The 15,909-nt window shown below is 40.9% G+C and overlaps 1 protein-coding gene across 19 annotated transcripts in view; it reads left to right on the forward strand.

Annotated features, from left to right (window-relative positions):
- adgrb2 (adhesion G protein-coupled receptor B2) overlaps positions 1 to 15,909 on the forward strand; it is a 212,253-nt gene that overhangs the window by 134,220 nt on the left and 62,124 nt on the right. For all 19 annotated transcript variants that reach the window (XM_056399496.1, XM_056399498.1, XM_056399502.1 and 16 more), the window contains one exon: positions 4,353 to 4,396. In XM_056399496.1, coding sequence (XP_056255471.1) covers positions 4,353 to 4,396 — 44 coding nt within the window. The remainder of the gene's footprint in view (positions 1 to 4,352; positions 4,397 to 15,909) is intronic.

Genomic DNA, 15,909 nt, shown 5'->3' on the forward strand with positions numbered 1-15,909 from the left:
GCATTTTTTATCATACACCCATATATTGAACAAGCCGTGGCCACGAAAATAAATTTGTTTAAGGCTTTAAAGGATTCCTCCTCTCCCTGCTGACCCATGTTTCCTGAGTTCAGATGAAAGAGAAAGTGCTGCATGCTATAAAGCACCATAGCGTTTGGTGAATTGCTTGAATAAACGCAGACCTTTTTGACTTCCTTACATCGCAGTGTCTCCTGGTGCCTATTCAGTTTATATTACAGAGGAGTGTGTTATTATAAACGACTCGTGGGGTGTCTTCAGTGGAAAGGACGATGTGCAAGTTTAATGAGAGGCACCCTTCACGACCTCAATAAGATGTGGGTTTCATTAGCCATTCTTCTGTGTAAAGGTGGTCACAGTTTTGAAAATAATGTTGAATATTTAATGGTTCTCTCCAGACAGCACAAACCCATACACACACACACACATACACACACACACACACACACACATATACACACACACACACCTACCTATACTAAAATCTTCCGATAAAATCAGTCTCTTGCTGTGTCAACCAGGACCTGAGGGTCAAAATTATTGCACAGTGTTTCATTAAAAAGACTTTGTATTCAATTTTCCGTCCCCCACCACTCCATCTTTCTGCCTTAAACCGTTGATTCATTACATAATTATGGCTTTTCTTTTATATGCCTCTATCTTTTATCTTCCTATTATTCTGCTTTTTAACGCTTTTGGCAAAGCAGAGGTACTGCAGGTTGCACACCCTCTGTTTAGAGGATGATGTCTTAATGCTGATCCCAACATGCTGCTCTGTACTACTAACCGGAGGCTCCCGCTGAGGACAGACGCTTCCCTGGCACAAAGTGCAGCACAGGGCTAGGACAGACTGTGGAGGGCAGATGCACATACTGTATGCATACCCTTGACCAGTGATGGTGAGGCCATTCTTCTCTTGCTTATAGGGGTACCCCAACTACTTACAGTTACACTCATTTATATAAATTTTGGGCTTCACAAGACATAAGGATAATGAAAATCAATGCGGCAGAGACCAAGAAATGATCAAGCATTTCCCATAAAGCAACTGAATGGTGTCTTTCCTTAAAATTCCTTTCCTTGAGTTTATAATGCAAGCTCAGGTCCAGGGAAAAAGTTGAACCGCAGTCTATCTACCACCAAGAGGAATATGGTTTTGTTGAGTTGAGTGATGTCACAAATTAATTCGAACTACACTTAGTCAAACACCAGAAACTGCATTCCTGCTGAAGGCACAAGTGATTAGCATAATCATTTCATTTGAAATCTGGTAACTGGTACTCATGATCTTAGTCATAGACACACATATACATAATTGCTACTTGACTTTAGTATGGGTTTAAGCAGCTCATAAGAGCAAAATAAAACAAAACACATGTATTTAATAACCAAAGCCTTTTGTGTTTGTAATATTGCACTCAAAGGCCAACATTAGCGTGCCAAGAGTTAAACCAGAAGACAGTCAACCTCTGTTCCTAAAGAATGAAATTATAGCCAGCAGCGGGTTAGCTGAGCTAAGCATAGCAACTGGACACAGGGGGAAAACACTGTGTTCAGCCTGACTGTCCAAATGTAAGAAAATCCACCTACCAGCACCTACAAAGGCCACCGTTGAACAGAGCCAGCTAGCTACTGTAACCGTTTTCCCCTGCTTTCAACCTCTATGCTGAGCTAAGCTAACCAGCAGCTGACCAGTTTCATATTCAATATTCAATATACAGATATATATTATTGTATTTCCCAAAAATGTAGAACTATTCCTTTAAAAATAATTTTCATTTTGTACTGCAAAAAAGAAAGTTAAACTAGTTTAATGAGGTTTCTTGAAAGTACTTACCAATACTGACAGACAACAAGGTACATGCACACTTCAAATGAAGTGTTAAAACTACTAGATGTTCGTCATTGCCCCGCTTGGCTTGAACTTCTTTAGAAAATGCTGAGCTGCTGCGGCAGACGAGCACCAGAGGAGGCAAGAAAGTGGGCTCTCTGCGCGTGGTCATGTCTTCACTGAGAAGACATCTGCTCCAGTCAGACCCCCATGTATTTCCCTGGTGTCAAATTATGTGCATGTGTGTATGTGTGTGTGCTTTCAATAGGGAGTAAGAAGCAGGAGGCCCTGTGTAGATCAGTAGACCAAATGCCAAGTACCCCACCCCCCTCCTTCATCTAGCCCTTTTGATAATAAAAGGCAGCTCTGGTTAGCTTTTACACACATCACCCATAAGCCTTTCTGGTAGCTTCACTGCAATCTTGTTTACTTTGATCAATCAAAAAGCATCATCCAGGTTGCTCCATTTCATTTTCCAAATCTATAATTTTTGATATGAAGTGTAGGTCTTTTAAGACTCCCTGAACCAGTGCAGTCTTCTTCTGTTACAGTAGCTCGTTTCATATGATTCACAGCCAATATGCACTAAGCATTTATATCAACAAATGGCTACTCCATTTGCTTATGAATACCTTGTAGAAACTGGCAGTTCCATTTAAGAGAGAGAGAAGACAGAGCTGTTACACTAGACGCCATTATTACCGTCCATAAATGCAGCTGTTAGAATAAGACACACGTTGCTCCCTTTGAGAGGCATCAGTCGAGCAGACGCTGTCATTATGCAACGTATCGGCACTAAAGAGGAGGCAGACATTGTGGGAATACACGGATGTCACTCCCGCTGTAGCATACAGTCGGGCATGATGCCTGCTGATTGATAGCTGAATGCTAACAGAGCACACCAAACTAATGCATGCCCGGGGACAGCTAATGTCAGTAACAGTGTTCTGCATGTGAGGCAGAACAAAGCGCTGTCATCCATCAATCTGTGTCAGCTAGCCTCTGATCCTGTGTGCATAAACCTTGCATCATCCCGTCCTCTCGATTCCAGCCATGCAGAGACACCCTGGATTCATTGATTCATGGGAGATCAGTTATGAACTGTTCAGGGAAGGAGGAGGTGACCTTGCCTGGAGAGAAATAAATCCTCATAGTGCAGACTTGAATGTGGATCTCCTCCTTCTCTCCCTTTTCTCACTTAAAACACTGTTGATATTCAGAAAACATTCCCTTTGCTCTTCAGTCAAGAGGAGGTAATTCCTTCAAATCTTCCTCAGGCCGAAGAGAGTCTTCTTATAGTGGACATCATCCTTTTTGTACTGGACACAGCAGCATGGCTGCGGAATTACTGCTATAATCCCCTTTACCATAAGGGGGAGCTCAAAGGCAAAGTGCTTAATGTAGGAGTGAGGAAGGACCAAGAGACTCCTCTGCATCAGCCCAGTAGAAGAATGTGGGCAGATAACAAAAAGCCTGATCACGCTTACTTTAGAAGACTCAGAACATGTATTGGTAGGTTTGTCATTCTGAGCTCAAAGGCACCAGCTTGAGTCTTTCAATTCTTCTGATCTACAAATGAATGTAAGGAAAATAATCTTTGAACCAGATCGGGAACCCACAAAAAGAAAAAAACTTAAAACCAATTCCAATCTAATTCTGGCCAAATGACGCATACAGGGTGAAGGGGCACAGGCGAGATCATTAAAGATCACCACTGGAACAAGTTGTGATGAGTCAGTTAAAGATATCGATCCTGCAATTGATTCACCAATTGAGTCATGGCGAGTCTTCCTTTGCCACTACGCATCGCTGAGCTTTGATTACCACATGATTCACCTGCCAGTCAACCCCCAGTGACTGGCTTGTGGCCTCAGTGGGTCAATGAATGAGTTGAAATCACCAGCGTTTAGCTGCTTTTGAGGGATTACATGGCTTTTTTTAATGTGGTTTTTAATCAATTCCTTGAACACGTATGAGGATGTGTAAAGATAAGGGAAGTTATTAAGCTCTTTATGTGACTTTGGTGAGACTTTAAACACTTTGAAAGGGCTAGTTCTTCCCAATGAGTACTTGTTATACCTAAATACATTTTAGTGCTTCATAGTTGTTTACTTTTTACTTTACAACTGTCCACTGTGGTTGGATTTAAGTAAAGAAGAGGATGTTTATGACCCCAACTTGCTCTGTATTATTGTCCATGAAATGGCTTTTCTTTTTTTTCTTTTTTTTGTGTCTCACACACCTTCTCTCTTTCTGCAGCAGCAGCATCTATTTGCTGCTCTATCCTCTGACAATGACTCTTTCTCCATCTCTCCCTCCCACTGTCTGTCTCAATCCTTCTCTTTCATTGTCTGTTTACCTCTCTCCATCGCCCATGCAGCATCACTCTTTCTCCTCTGGCAATGAGCTATTCTGTCTCCTTTCTGCCTCCCCCTCTCACTCACTCCTTTCGACTGGCAATAACAGCTTATCTTCTCTCCCCCCCCCTCCCTGTATCTTGCAGGGTACATCAGATCCTCAGTGCGTTGTCTGGGACTATGGCAACCCGTAAGTTTCTCTGAATAATTCTGATACTTGTGTCCATGTGGATGTGTACGTGCAGTAATGCATGTGTCTGTTAGTGTGTGTGTGTGTGCGTGTGTGTGTGTGTGTGTGTGTGTGTGTGTGTGTGTGTGTAAAGATGCAGATCTTGTTTGTGCTCGTGCCCAGTCAGATTCATTTTATTAATGAACTGAAAACAGCCTAATGAAGTTCCTTGTGTTAGTGTTAATTAAATTAGTCTATGAGAACAATCACCATTCTCTCTGTGTTTCTAAACATTCAAAAGTAACGTCACTCAGTTCAGTGGTGCAGGTTGTTCCTGTCTTCACGTCTGTATTCCACTGTGGACATACTGTATGTTCAAACCTGAATGATCCATTTTTGTGTCATCAATGACCTGAAGCCTTATAGTTAATGGGTTTTCTCTTGTTTGTCTATATAGGCCACTGGCTCTTTGACGTTCTTTTCTCTGTATAGCGGACCACCTAGTGAACTACATAATGTAAACCAGCACAATTGATCACACGATTATAACCATTAACCCACATCGTGATTACTCTTTTTTGTCAATAACAAACTCAAACGCGTTCAGAACCATTAAATCAAGGACCAGATCTAGGTCATGGTCTCATTGCACTTTCACTACTGTGAACTACTTTTAATGGCCTGTATCATCAGCCTATGCCAGCTGAACAAATGCAACCCATCTCCTACAAAATACTGTTATATGCTATTTATTTTGGAGGAAATATATTGCAACTGAATAAGTGTGACAGCTCTTCATGGGTGGGAAGTCAGGGTGGGTGGTTGCCATGTTTAGGTTTAAGACCCTAAAACTAAACTTGGTTACAGCTAGGAAATGATTGTGGTGTTGTTAAATATTGAAAAGTTAAAGTATCCTAATCCTTCGATGCTTCAAGTTAGCATTGACCTTCCCTATTTTAAGACAAGACCACGTACTGATGGGACCTCAACGGAAATACCCTTGACAGCTGATTCCTCACCTTGGAAACAGCAGCTAATCTCCACTCAAGGTTAGGTTGGCGATATGACTCAAATCAATATCATGATTATTTCTTATTACTTGCGATTAATGAACGATTACTTTTTTGTTTATTATGGTTAATTGCCCAGCCCCACTCAAGGTCTTGCCATTTGCCTCTTCCCATGGTCTCCATCAGCAGTGAAGTTCCAACTTTCTAAACACTTTCAGGACCTCATGTTCACATTGGCTGTAAAGTTGTGTTTGACAGTTCAGTCATGCACGGTTCCATGACAACAGACTCAAATTCATCTGGTGATGAAGACCTTGTGATACCATTAAAAGCTCCAAAAAAGCTTTTAGCAGACACATTTGACAGATGATGCTTCGTCAGAGCGAATGGCATACCTCCCTGTCTGCTGTGACAACAAGACAGATGACAGCAAAACTCTGGTTAGCTCAGCTTTCCCCTCGAGATCACATTAGTTCACCCGGTTCTTGAGGAGGACCCTCCAGAGACCAAACCATACAATGTAGGAGTGCGGGTTCACAGGGAACAGATAACCCATTGTAACTTATCAAACTATCCTTCTCCATCAAGGTAGGAGGGACACAAGCTCAGCAGAGTCAATTAAGTAGCCGGCAGATTACAGCTGCAATCAAATTAAATTCACAGACATTACGAGGGCAGGGAGCCAAACAGAATATAAAGTGGCAAGGTGGCGGCACTGTCTATCAACCAAATACTCAAACTGGGAGGAAAGTGGAAAACATCCAAATCTGTTCGCCAGGGATTAGGAAATATGTTTGCAGACACACACAGATGGGAGCACACAACACAGTGACCAAAACATATGTCAAATTTAGAAATAACCACATTCAGTTTAACATGCAATCAGAACTCTTTTGATTTCATGTAGCAGGCTAATGCCAACAACACAAGCATGCTCCAATTTTAATCCCCAGAGCTGCCTTAAGATTTGTCTCTCTTATTACTTTCACTATTACTATTCCTGCTCTCAGTGTAAACAGCTGTGAGTGATCACAACATGCTCTTTTTAGTGCACAGATGATGTCAGGAGAAGGTGTGAGGCTGTGAAGCCCAGCCAAGTGTTAAAAAAAAAAAAAAATCCATAATCTGATGATCACATGTGGAATTTATGTACATGCACACAAACATCTGTGCGTCATGTAGAGTACATACACATATACAAGGACAGACATCTACACAGGGGACTAAGTATAACAGGAATATGTACACAGCCCGTACAGTGTTGGTCCTTCAGTTCTCCTCCATTTGGATCTTGGAGAACTGGAGCTGGGTGGGAGCGCGCAGGTGATGCGGACAGAGAACATGTTGTACAAAGCAGCCGTTTGTTTGCTGGAGGATATCACCTCTCTAAACCTGGCCGTCTCTCTAACTGAGCCACGGGCTTTGAGGATGAGCGGAAGGCAGACGAGAGGTGGAGAATGTATAGATAGCAATGCGGAGGGAGGGCAGACACGGCAGCCGCTGAACCAGACAGCAGAAGAAAAGATGTTCAGCTCAGAGATGGGAAAATAACTTTGCTGCTCTCTAACCGTTGTATGGAGATTATATTTAGTGCACACAGATGCATCCATTTTACTGTATGTGTATCTTTTCCCTCTGAATTGTTAGAATGCACACATGGGTAACGACTTGAAGAGTAAGACTCACATCTCTAAAGCCTATTATCATCCCCATCACAATAGTGTCTGCGCATGCTTTTCAGCAGTGGTGGTTTATTTACAAATCTGCGAGCAATTTCAGTGGTACCTTTCTCCTATTTGTGCTCTCTCTCAGCTGGCTAAGTTGGCCAACAGTTTGTGGCACTCACAGTTCATCTCAGTATTTATGTGTGAGTGTTTATTTATTTATTTTGCCCCTAACAGGCCCATATGTCGGCACCATCTGCCCACCCAATTCGTAGCACTCGCTATCCCTCCCTGTCTTCCCCCATGTGCCTGTCTCCTCAACCTACTCTCAACCTGTTTTCATTTGCCTCGCTGGCTCAAATAGATACTGTTATGTTTAGCTCTCATAAAAGTTTTAAGGGGGTTCGAAAATGGGTGCTCAGGTTAGTGGAAGCAAAGGAGGCTATTTACGGTTAAAATGGACAAATTTTTCTAATTATGTTCGGAGGTATGCAGAGCACCCAGATGAAACATGAATAGACAATTTTCATGTTGTTGTTGGGTTCTTTCACCAAACTCTATCTCTCTCTCTCATTCGCTGCCATCCTTCACTAGCTGTCTCTCTCTCTCTCTCTCCATCTCCTCCATGGGAGATGATGATGGGTGTTCAGCTTCTCTTTATTACAGTACGTAGTTGCTGACCTTGCCTTTGGCATCTCTGTGCTTTGACCCTCAATACGCCTCCGTATGGGATATCTGCCTGAACCACCACTGACATATATACACACACACACATGCACTGAACCGTGAAGCACTTATTTTATGTCTGGTGAATTACAGATTACTGTTTCTCCATTAGAGTGTATATGTGCCACTCCCAGATGTACTGCACAGATTCTATAGTGTAGTGGCTGCTTTTCAATCAGAACAATCTGCCTTTTTGCTGGCATCTAAAATATACATTATACTACTCAAACATGGATTTATGCATCACTCATACATTTCACATTCCATTTCTGATAAGCAGAGAAGTAACATACTCGCATACAAATGAAAAAGCTGGAATAACTATGCATCATAGATGGGGGACTAAGCAATCTCCTTTTAAAGCGTGCTTAAAAATATGACCCAGTAGTTAGAGATAAATGTAATATACACTTTAGATGGATGGATGACAGTAAACTCGTGAAGAGCTGTGGGTCACTTAATCCTATTTCTAATCCCCAGTGGTCTCCCACTTGATCGGGGATCAGTGGTTAAAGACCCAGGCACCCCACCCTGCCCCCACACCCTGCCCACCCCCAAAGATTTATAATGGCCTGGTGTGCAGCACAAGTAGCTCTAACATCCTCAATCTGACACGGTAGATTGAGGCTTGCTTTGGGCTCAGACTGATCTGGCACAACTATCAGCGTTGGCACAGACAGGTCTCAACTTTAAATGAAGTAAAAAGTCAAAGGCATAATCCTCACGCTGCCAAAAAAACTAGCTGGACACAAATCTGGCCAAAATGTAATCACATTTATTTTCTACAAAAAGGCATAGCAGCAAGTTCTGACCTCCGCCAAGTGTGACACTTTTTTAATTTCCATATTGGCACTGTTAAGGCCCTTCATACGCTATCTATTAATCTCCTGAATGGATAAATAAATTTGTGTGTTGTTTATCCGTCTCGGATACCTAACACTTCACTCCCTTGTTTTAGGATGTCTTGTAGTAAAACAGTACTGCACTGATTCAACATCGCACTTTTATAACATTGTCTGACTCACAATGGACAGACAAGTATCAAAACTGATGCAGAAGAACAAGAGATATTATATTTTCTTTTTATTCCATGCAATCTTCTTTCTTGTCAAAACCTAGCACCTACATTACCCACAATGCAACTCGACCTCTGACAGTTCAGTGGAAGTGTCTGGTGTGTTATGCAAGTTGCAACTAATGTAGCCTCGAGCTGTAAGCCTCAACCAGAGATGAGGAGCTGGCTGATAAACTCACTTCTTCTTAACTCCAAAGCCGCAGATGTTTTTCATTTTCATACTTGTAGTCTTCACACCCAACCAACACCTAAATCATATATACACATGCAGTTGCTCTTCAAAGCCTGTAGACTTTGAAATGTGAAATTCAGTTTCCCATTAACAGGTAATGCATCTAAAGTAAAAAAAAAAAAAGATAAATCTCTTGATGGTTATTTTTATATATACTGAATATTACCAGCAGGGATTTTTGATCTTTAATATCTAGTGCCAGGCCGCGCTCAGCATGTACACATTTTAATTTATAGTATAAATAGAGTCTGGCGCAGTGGCTCAGGTTACCACAGTCACCTCACAGCAAGAGGGTCAATCTAATTTACCGATTAATAAATGTCTTTGTGTCTGCAAGTGTTTTAGTGTGACCCGACTCTTGCCGAGTGCAGTCTAGGAGGCTTCAGCCCACCGCAACCTTGAGCAGGATGAATAGGTATAGAAAATGGATGGATGGATAGTAATAATAGAATTAAACTATTGCCAAATAAACAGTGTTGTCCTTGAGGAGACAGCCGATAGTTCAGACTTAGAAAAGCCTTCCATATGCTTACAGCTAATAGCCCAACATTTCACTGCATGTATCTGATTATATAGATACATATACTCATCACACATCACAATTACATTATACAAACTATCCAGAAGGCAGTGTGCTTTTAAAACTGAGCAACAGTAACAGATGCGCTAAAATGTAAATTTTGACATTTTTTTGTTGTGAAACTGTGAAAAAAAAGTAGGTTTACTCATTTTTTATCTTTCCATCTGAAATGACTTGTATTAATTTACCACTTTTGCATATTTCTTTGTCTTCGCCAGGCATACCACTTAATGCAGAAACACACACACTCACACTAACACTCTTAACAGCGTGGCCACCAGGAGGAGGGGGGGTGTAGGGCTGATAGGGCTTGCTCCACTTTTCCATCTGACAGAGCAGAAGGGATCAAGACCGCGTCAAAGAGCGAGTCAACGCGGCAAGAGGGAGTCGGCCAGTAGGGCTTATGTGGGCTCAGTCTCCATTGGGCGTTACAGACGGTGGACGGGCTCTTAGCTCATTTCCCCTGCTATCACAACAGTCCTTAGAGAGCGTGTTTACATGGAAGCTTCGATTCTCAGTGCTTTACATATGGCTTCTGGTTGAGGACAGTCGGCTTTAGGGTGCCTCTGATGGCTTTAAGTGGCTTTAACATGTTCATCAGTTCTCAGAAATCAGTTCTAAGAAGTATGTACCATTTAAAGTCTGAACTTTAGCTATGATTTCTTTCTCCTACTGGACTTCATGGATGAGTGTGGGCTACTTGCACTTAGTTCTACTTTTTAGTTTGGCTGACGGGGTAATGTAAAGCAAGTTGGGACTGTTGATTTTGAGGTTAGTATTTATTTTTTATTTTTACTTCATTCATTATTCTTACTGATTGCATCATCATGTGACCAGTGGGGGTAGAATGGAGCACTGTGTCTTACTGCATGGCCAGGGACAGCCTTTAGAACTGATGTTGTTTCCCCAGGGCCAAGTGTTAGATGGGGATGAAGTTGTCATGACTAGTATTTGAAGTTTAGAATAGAAGTCGTGAAGAAGAAGACTTGTTTTCTGCTGACGGTTGGAATAGACTGAGTTTTCACCCCTGGACCTGTAGCGTTAAAGAGCCACTTGGTAAGTAACATCTACAACCCCTTACAATCTATTTTAGGTCATTTGTGCTGCTGTGTTAAAATCTCCTGAACTGGAAATACTCTTACAAGATCGTATATAGGGTATGTAACCTAAAAGTCAAGTGGAGAATTTGCCTTATGATTATCTTGTTGACTTGCACACTATCCTCTTTACTTTTGTGTTGCTGGAAGTGGGCTGAGAAGGCAGCGTGTTAGTGCTATATGAGACTCAGGGTTGTCCATTTGCCCTTAAGTGTCCTGGTTGAGCCCCTGGTGAGATGCTTAGAAAATGTCCAGTTTTCTCATAAATCCTCTTCATTTTCTATGAGATACAGCATTTGAAAACCTGTTAGCAAAAATCCCCCCCCCCCCCAAAAAAGAAAAAAATAAGTTTTTCTCTGAATCAGAATTAATAATCCATTTTCTTCAGGAGCCACTTTCTTCAGAGCCATGCGGCGTGTCCATGTTAACACAGAATGCAGGCAGTCAGAACGGCAGGCTATTTATGGCTGTGCCCGAAACCTGTATCTCTGCTTTTGCTGTTTGCATACTAGCTCGCACACCAGGAAGAAAGATAATCCCGGGAAAGAGGCTTATAAATTAGCCCGTGGCCATTGCAGAGAGCAGATTGGAGCAGTGGAGGTCAATGACAAAGCATCCTACTCACACGAAAATGAGGGAAGAAGTGGGAAGGAGGGTTTTGTTTGACAACCTCACATAACATGAGCCAAGGGAAAGACAAGTAGAAATAAGCAAGGGCAGGCTAGTTGTCTATATTACAGATCTATTCAAATGTCCATATAAAAGTAAGTGAAATTAAAATCAATAAATATCTACCAGAAGAATAATGGTGTTGTAAACTTTTCATCATCCTATAGAAACAATTTCTATGTACATATCTCTGGCCTTGTGATGGCTTCCTCCCTCCTTTTTTTTTTTATTTCATATTGATCCAGCCACAGATATTTCATTGTTTATTTTCTCCCTGAATCGTTCCATATACATGGGGCTCAGATCAAATAAAAAATATTTTGTGTTCGGGGTTACTGCAACAGAAATAACATTTAGAAACATAAGCTGTACACTCTTGCACGTAAACATCACAGCAAGCTTCAGATAATCTCACAGTGTGTGTCTTATGTTATAAGACCCGTCTTTACATCAGTCAGTGGAGGAGAGGAAAGCTTAGTTCCTACAGAGTAAATATCTGGGTCAAATACATTTATACATGCAGACACACACACACACACATACACACACACACACACACACTGAAATTCAAAATCGGGCCGACATTGTGGCGAATACTGTGGTGTAAATGTGTGCCGGTCAGTGCTGCATAATAGCTAGTACGGAGGGTTGAGTGAGTACAGATGATTTGTGTCATATGAAGATTTGCTTCATTGCCTTCGAGCTGTATTGAGAGCAAAAGGCCAATATGCACTGCCTATGTCGAATGTGAAACCCATGACCATTGATTCCTTTCTTTAAATCTGACATTTGACATAATCGGACACATCCAGTATGTCTCAGAGTAAAAATACCTCCTCCATAAGATGGTAAGATGCCTTTACACTTGTTTGAGGCAGACTCAGTAATAACCTGAAAAAAAGATGTGTTGGATCTCACACTCAAATATTTAAAAACTGGATCAAAACTTACTCTAGTTGGGCTTAAGATTTCCCTTCAGCGCTTTGGCAAATGGCACACTACACATGCAACACACACAGGGGTGTTCTCAGTTTAGTCTTCTCACATTGAGGAAATTATTGCGAAATTGGTCATAAACACTCAATAAATTCAGAGTTACATTTGAAAAATGTAAAATTAGGATTAATGTGTTTTTATGATGATGATTTATCCTGTTTATTACACATTTATCACTGTTGAGCTTCAGGAAATACAGGGAGAGACTGATTAAGAAATGACAATTCCACGGGCGGATTAAAAGCCAGGATGTTGCATTTGACATGGATACAGACAGCTGGGCCGCCAGCCCAGGATGTCCTAACCTCTGTGTTCTCCTGTAGAGTACCGACAGAGAATCATGACATGATTAAAAATTTACAATTTAAGACAATTTTAATCAGTTTTAATCTACTTGACTCTACAGCATGTTAAGAAACTTGTGGCAATAACCGAAGCATCTCTAGAAGTCTTACTATTATTGGGGGACGATGAAAACAGATGCTTTGTGACTTTTTTATTTATTTAATTTTTTTTTTTTATGTTTTCAGTTATTTTGGCTCATTTGGCTTTTGTTCAGGTTAAAGGACAAAGATTAAATGTAGACAGAGATTTGATGACAATACTGACCTTTAGGAAAACCACAGGTGTTACTAATAACATTAACAGTGGCTCTGTTCCCTTCAAGTGTCCCAGTTAACCATGACAGTGAGCCAGCAAGCATAACACCAGGACCCTGAAACTGACACAACTAAATGGAGCTCAGCCTTCATTAATTTGATTGCTTACACCTGTGGTTTTACTGCTACAACATAATGAAAACACCTGTGTGGGGCCACAATTAGTGTCTATTGCATGTGTGTAAGCATATTGCAGTAGGATGTTTAGCATTTGGTATTTCTATATTTTTTGTATATGTTCACGTTCCTATTTATGCTTTATTTGTGTCAATGTTTTCAAAGAACAGAACAAAATAGTACATCGCCAACCAAGCTGCATTGAGCAACTGTCATCTATGACAACCAGCTTGCATTAGGTACTGATGGTATACAGTACACTGTGTGAAAAAGAACTTAAAAGAACAAGAACATGGAGATAAATGTGTGTCTTCTTGATGCAACACACAGGTTGTCGTTGTTGTGTCTGTGTGTGATTGATGCTGACGCACAGTGACAAGCTTTAACACATTGGTATCTGTGCATCTGTGTCCTCTTGAGGCCACTTAACCTCTGTGATCCATAAAAACCTTTTTCTACAACAACAAACCCTCTCCTTCCCACTAGTCCTTCTATCTATGACTAATTAGCTGTCTTTTATTTTTCTTTTTTTTTTTTGCAATGTGTATCACCAGCTGTCACTCTGTATTAGACAATGACTATACTCAAAGTTCTCTTTTCCAAAAAAAGAAGCACATTAAAACATTGGTTATACACCGTACTTTACCATACCATGCACTGAATGTAAAACCTCTTCCTGCTATCTTCCTCTTATAAACACATTATAGCAATTTACAGTAACTTGAAAGAATTCTCTTTGTGAGAAGACACAGCTTCCTGTGATATACATGCTATTGATTTTCATCGATGTGTGAAATACTAGTCATCCCTCAATGCTTTCTTTGCCTCTTTGCATTTATTCGTGTTTGCCTTTCCACTTCCCTGTTTTAAGTTTTTTGCGTGTTTGCACTTCTGACCACTGAGGACGTAAAGGCAAATATTATGCACATATTTGATGGCACACTTAGCCACAGACGATCAATGAGAAGCAGACTAATGGACACAGGGCATGCAATTTGCTAATATCAAATGAAAATGGGCAAAACTATATTTTTTGGCCACAGTCATCTCATGATCATCAGTTTTGACAGCGTTTGCCAGCAGCTAAAATTAGCTGATAATGCTAATCTTTATTACATCAGTGACAGCTATGTAGAACAACATTTCTGATGTAAAACTGGTTGAAATGCTAAGCACTAGATTGCTTCAAATAAAGAAATAATGCCAGATAAATGTGCTCACATCTACTGTAAAAGTGCAGAGTATCATGAGGCTTAATGTGCATTTATTCAATATACTTTGTACCTTTACCTTTACCGATGTGTCATTTTTGCCTGCAAAAGATTGCTTTGTGTGCCAGGCAGATGTGACTTGCTTGAAATCCCTACATCAAGCTTTTCAGTTTTCAGTATTCAAAGCATGTTTAACCTTTTTTTTGTTTTTTAACAGGGGGGCAATTGGCTTTCATAGCACTGCCCTTTCAGTCAAGAGTTGGTGCCAATTTCTTCTCAGCAGACATAAAAGGTCAATTTACCCTGTTGTTCAGAAAGTATTTTTCTTATTTTTCCTAACAGCTGCTACGTCATTCAACCAGCATTTAGGGAGCAAATTGGACAGCATTTTTCTTTTAGCTGTGCTAACCATTTCAACAAGCGCTGGAGAGATCGCCCTGAATATTGTGTGTTTGTGATCCCCAGAGGATGAATCTTGCAGACTTGTGTCACCGTGACGTTGTGTGTGAAGAAATGCAGACGTTGACGTCTCTTTCACTGAAATGCCTCAGCAACAACTACTGACCTGAGTGTCATGAAATTTTGTACAGACTTTCATGGTCACCGTCAGCTGAACAGATTCTAACATGCTAACATGCTAAAAATGATGAACATTACACCTTCTAAAAAATCAGCATGTCACCATGATGATCTAGCTCTAAGCAATGCCGTGCCTCAGTGCAGCCTCGCAGTGCCTCTTGCAGGGCTACAGACTCAGAGTTTACTGTATAAACTCCATGTGCACTGAGAGATAACCACCTGTCTAAAGAATCCAACTCTAACATCCATTAAATAAAACTTTATTCTTTGTTGAATTCAAGACCAAACAACAGATGTGTTGATTATCAACACAACGCTAGAAAACTGGATGACGCTATGTATATTTACACATCTTAACATTATTTTTATTTTGGATAATGCCAGGTTGATATCTTTGCAGTATACATTTGGGATCCGTAGCCTATAAACCAACCATACTGATATGTACACCTGTTTGTGCATCTGGTACCTGTTTTCCACGATAAGAGGAGCCGGCAGCAGCTCCAGGCTCATTCAAATGCTATAACAAAAGTAAAACAGGAGCCATGTCCTTTTAATCTTTCCTCACAAGCTAAGCCCAACTGATAATCTAATGCTTCGATGAGCCCAGCAGGGCAGCAGTGTGTGCCCTGTAGCAGCTGGAGTGGTTTGTTTTAACTTTGTGAGTGAAAAAAAAATTAAACCAATTTTAAAGCTGACCCTTTTTTTTTTTGTTGATTTTTTGTTTTTTGCTGAAAGGCATCAAAACCAACAATCCAATCCAGATGAACTAGATGAGGGGCAGCAGTCAAATTAAACTGGAAATTCAGCAGCCAAAGCAAAGAGGTCACAGAGGATGTTCATTTGTGCGTTGTGCGTGTCGGTGTAATCTTCAGCGACCCCTTATAGTGAGCTACCAGACAGTTTCTCATTACCCCAA

The sequence above is a fragment of the Seriola aureovittata genome, chromosome 16 (assembly GCF_021018895.1).
Source record: "Seriola aureovittata isolate HTS-2021-v1 ecotype China chromosome 16, ASM2101889v1, whole genome shotgun sequence".
NCBI lineage: Eukaryota > Metazoa > Chordata > Actinopteri > Carangiformes > Carangidae > Seriola > Seriola aureovittata.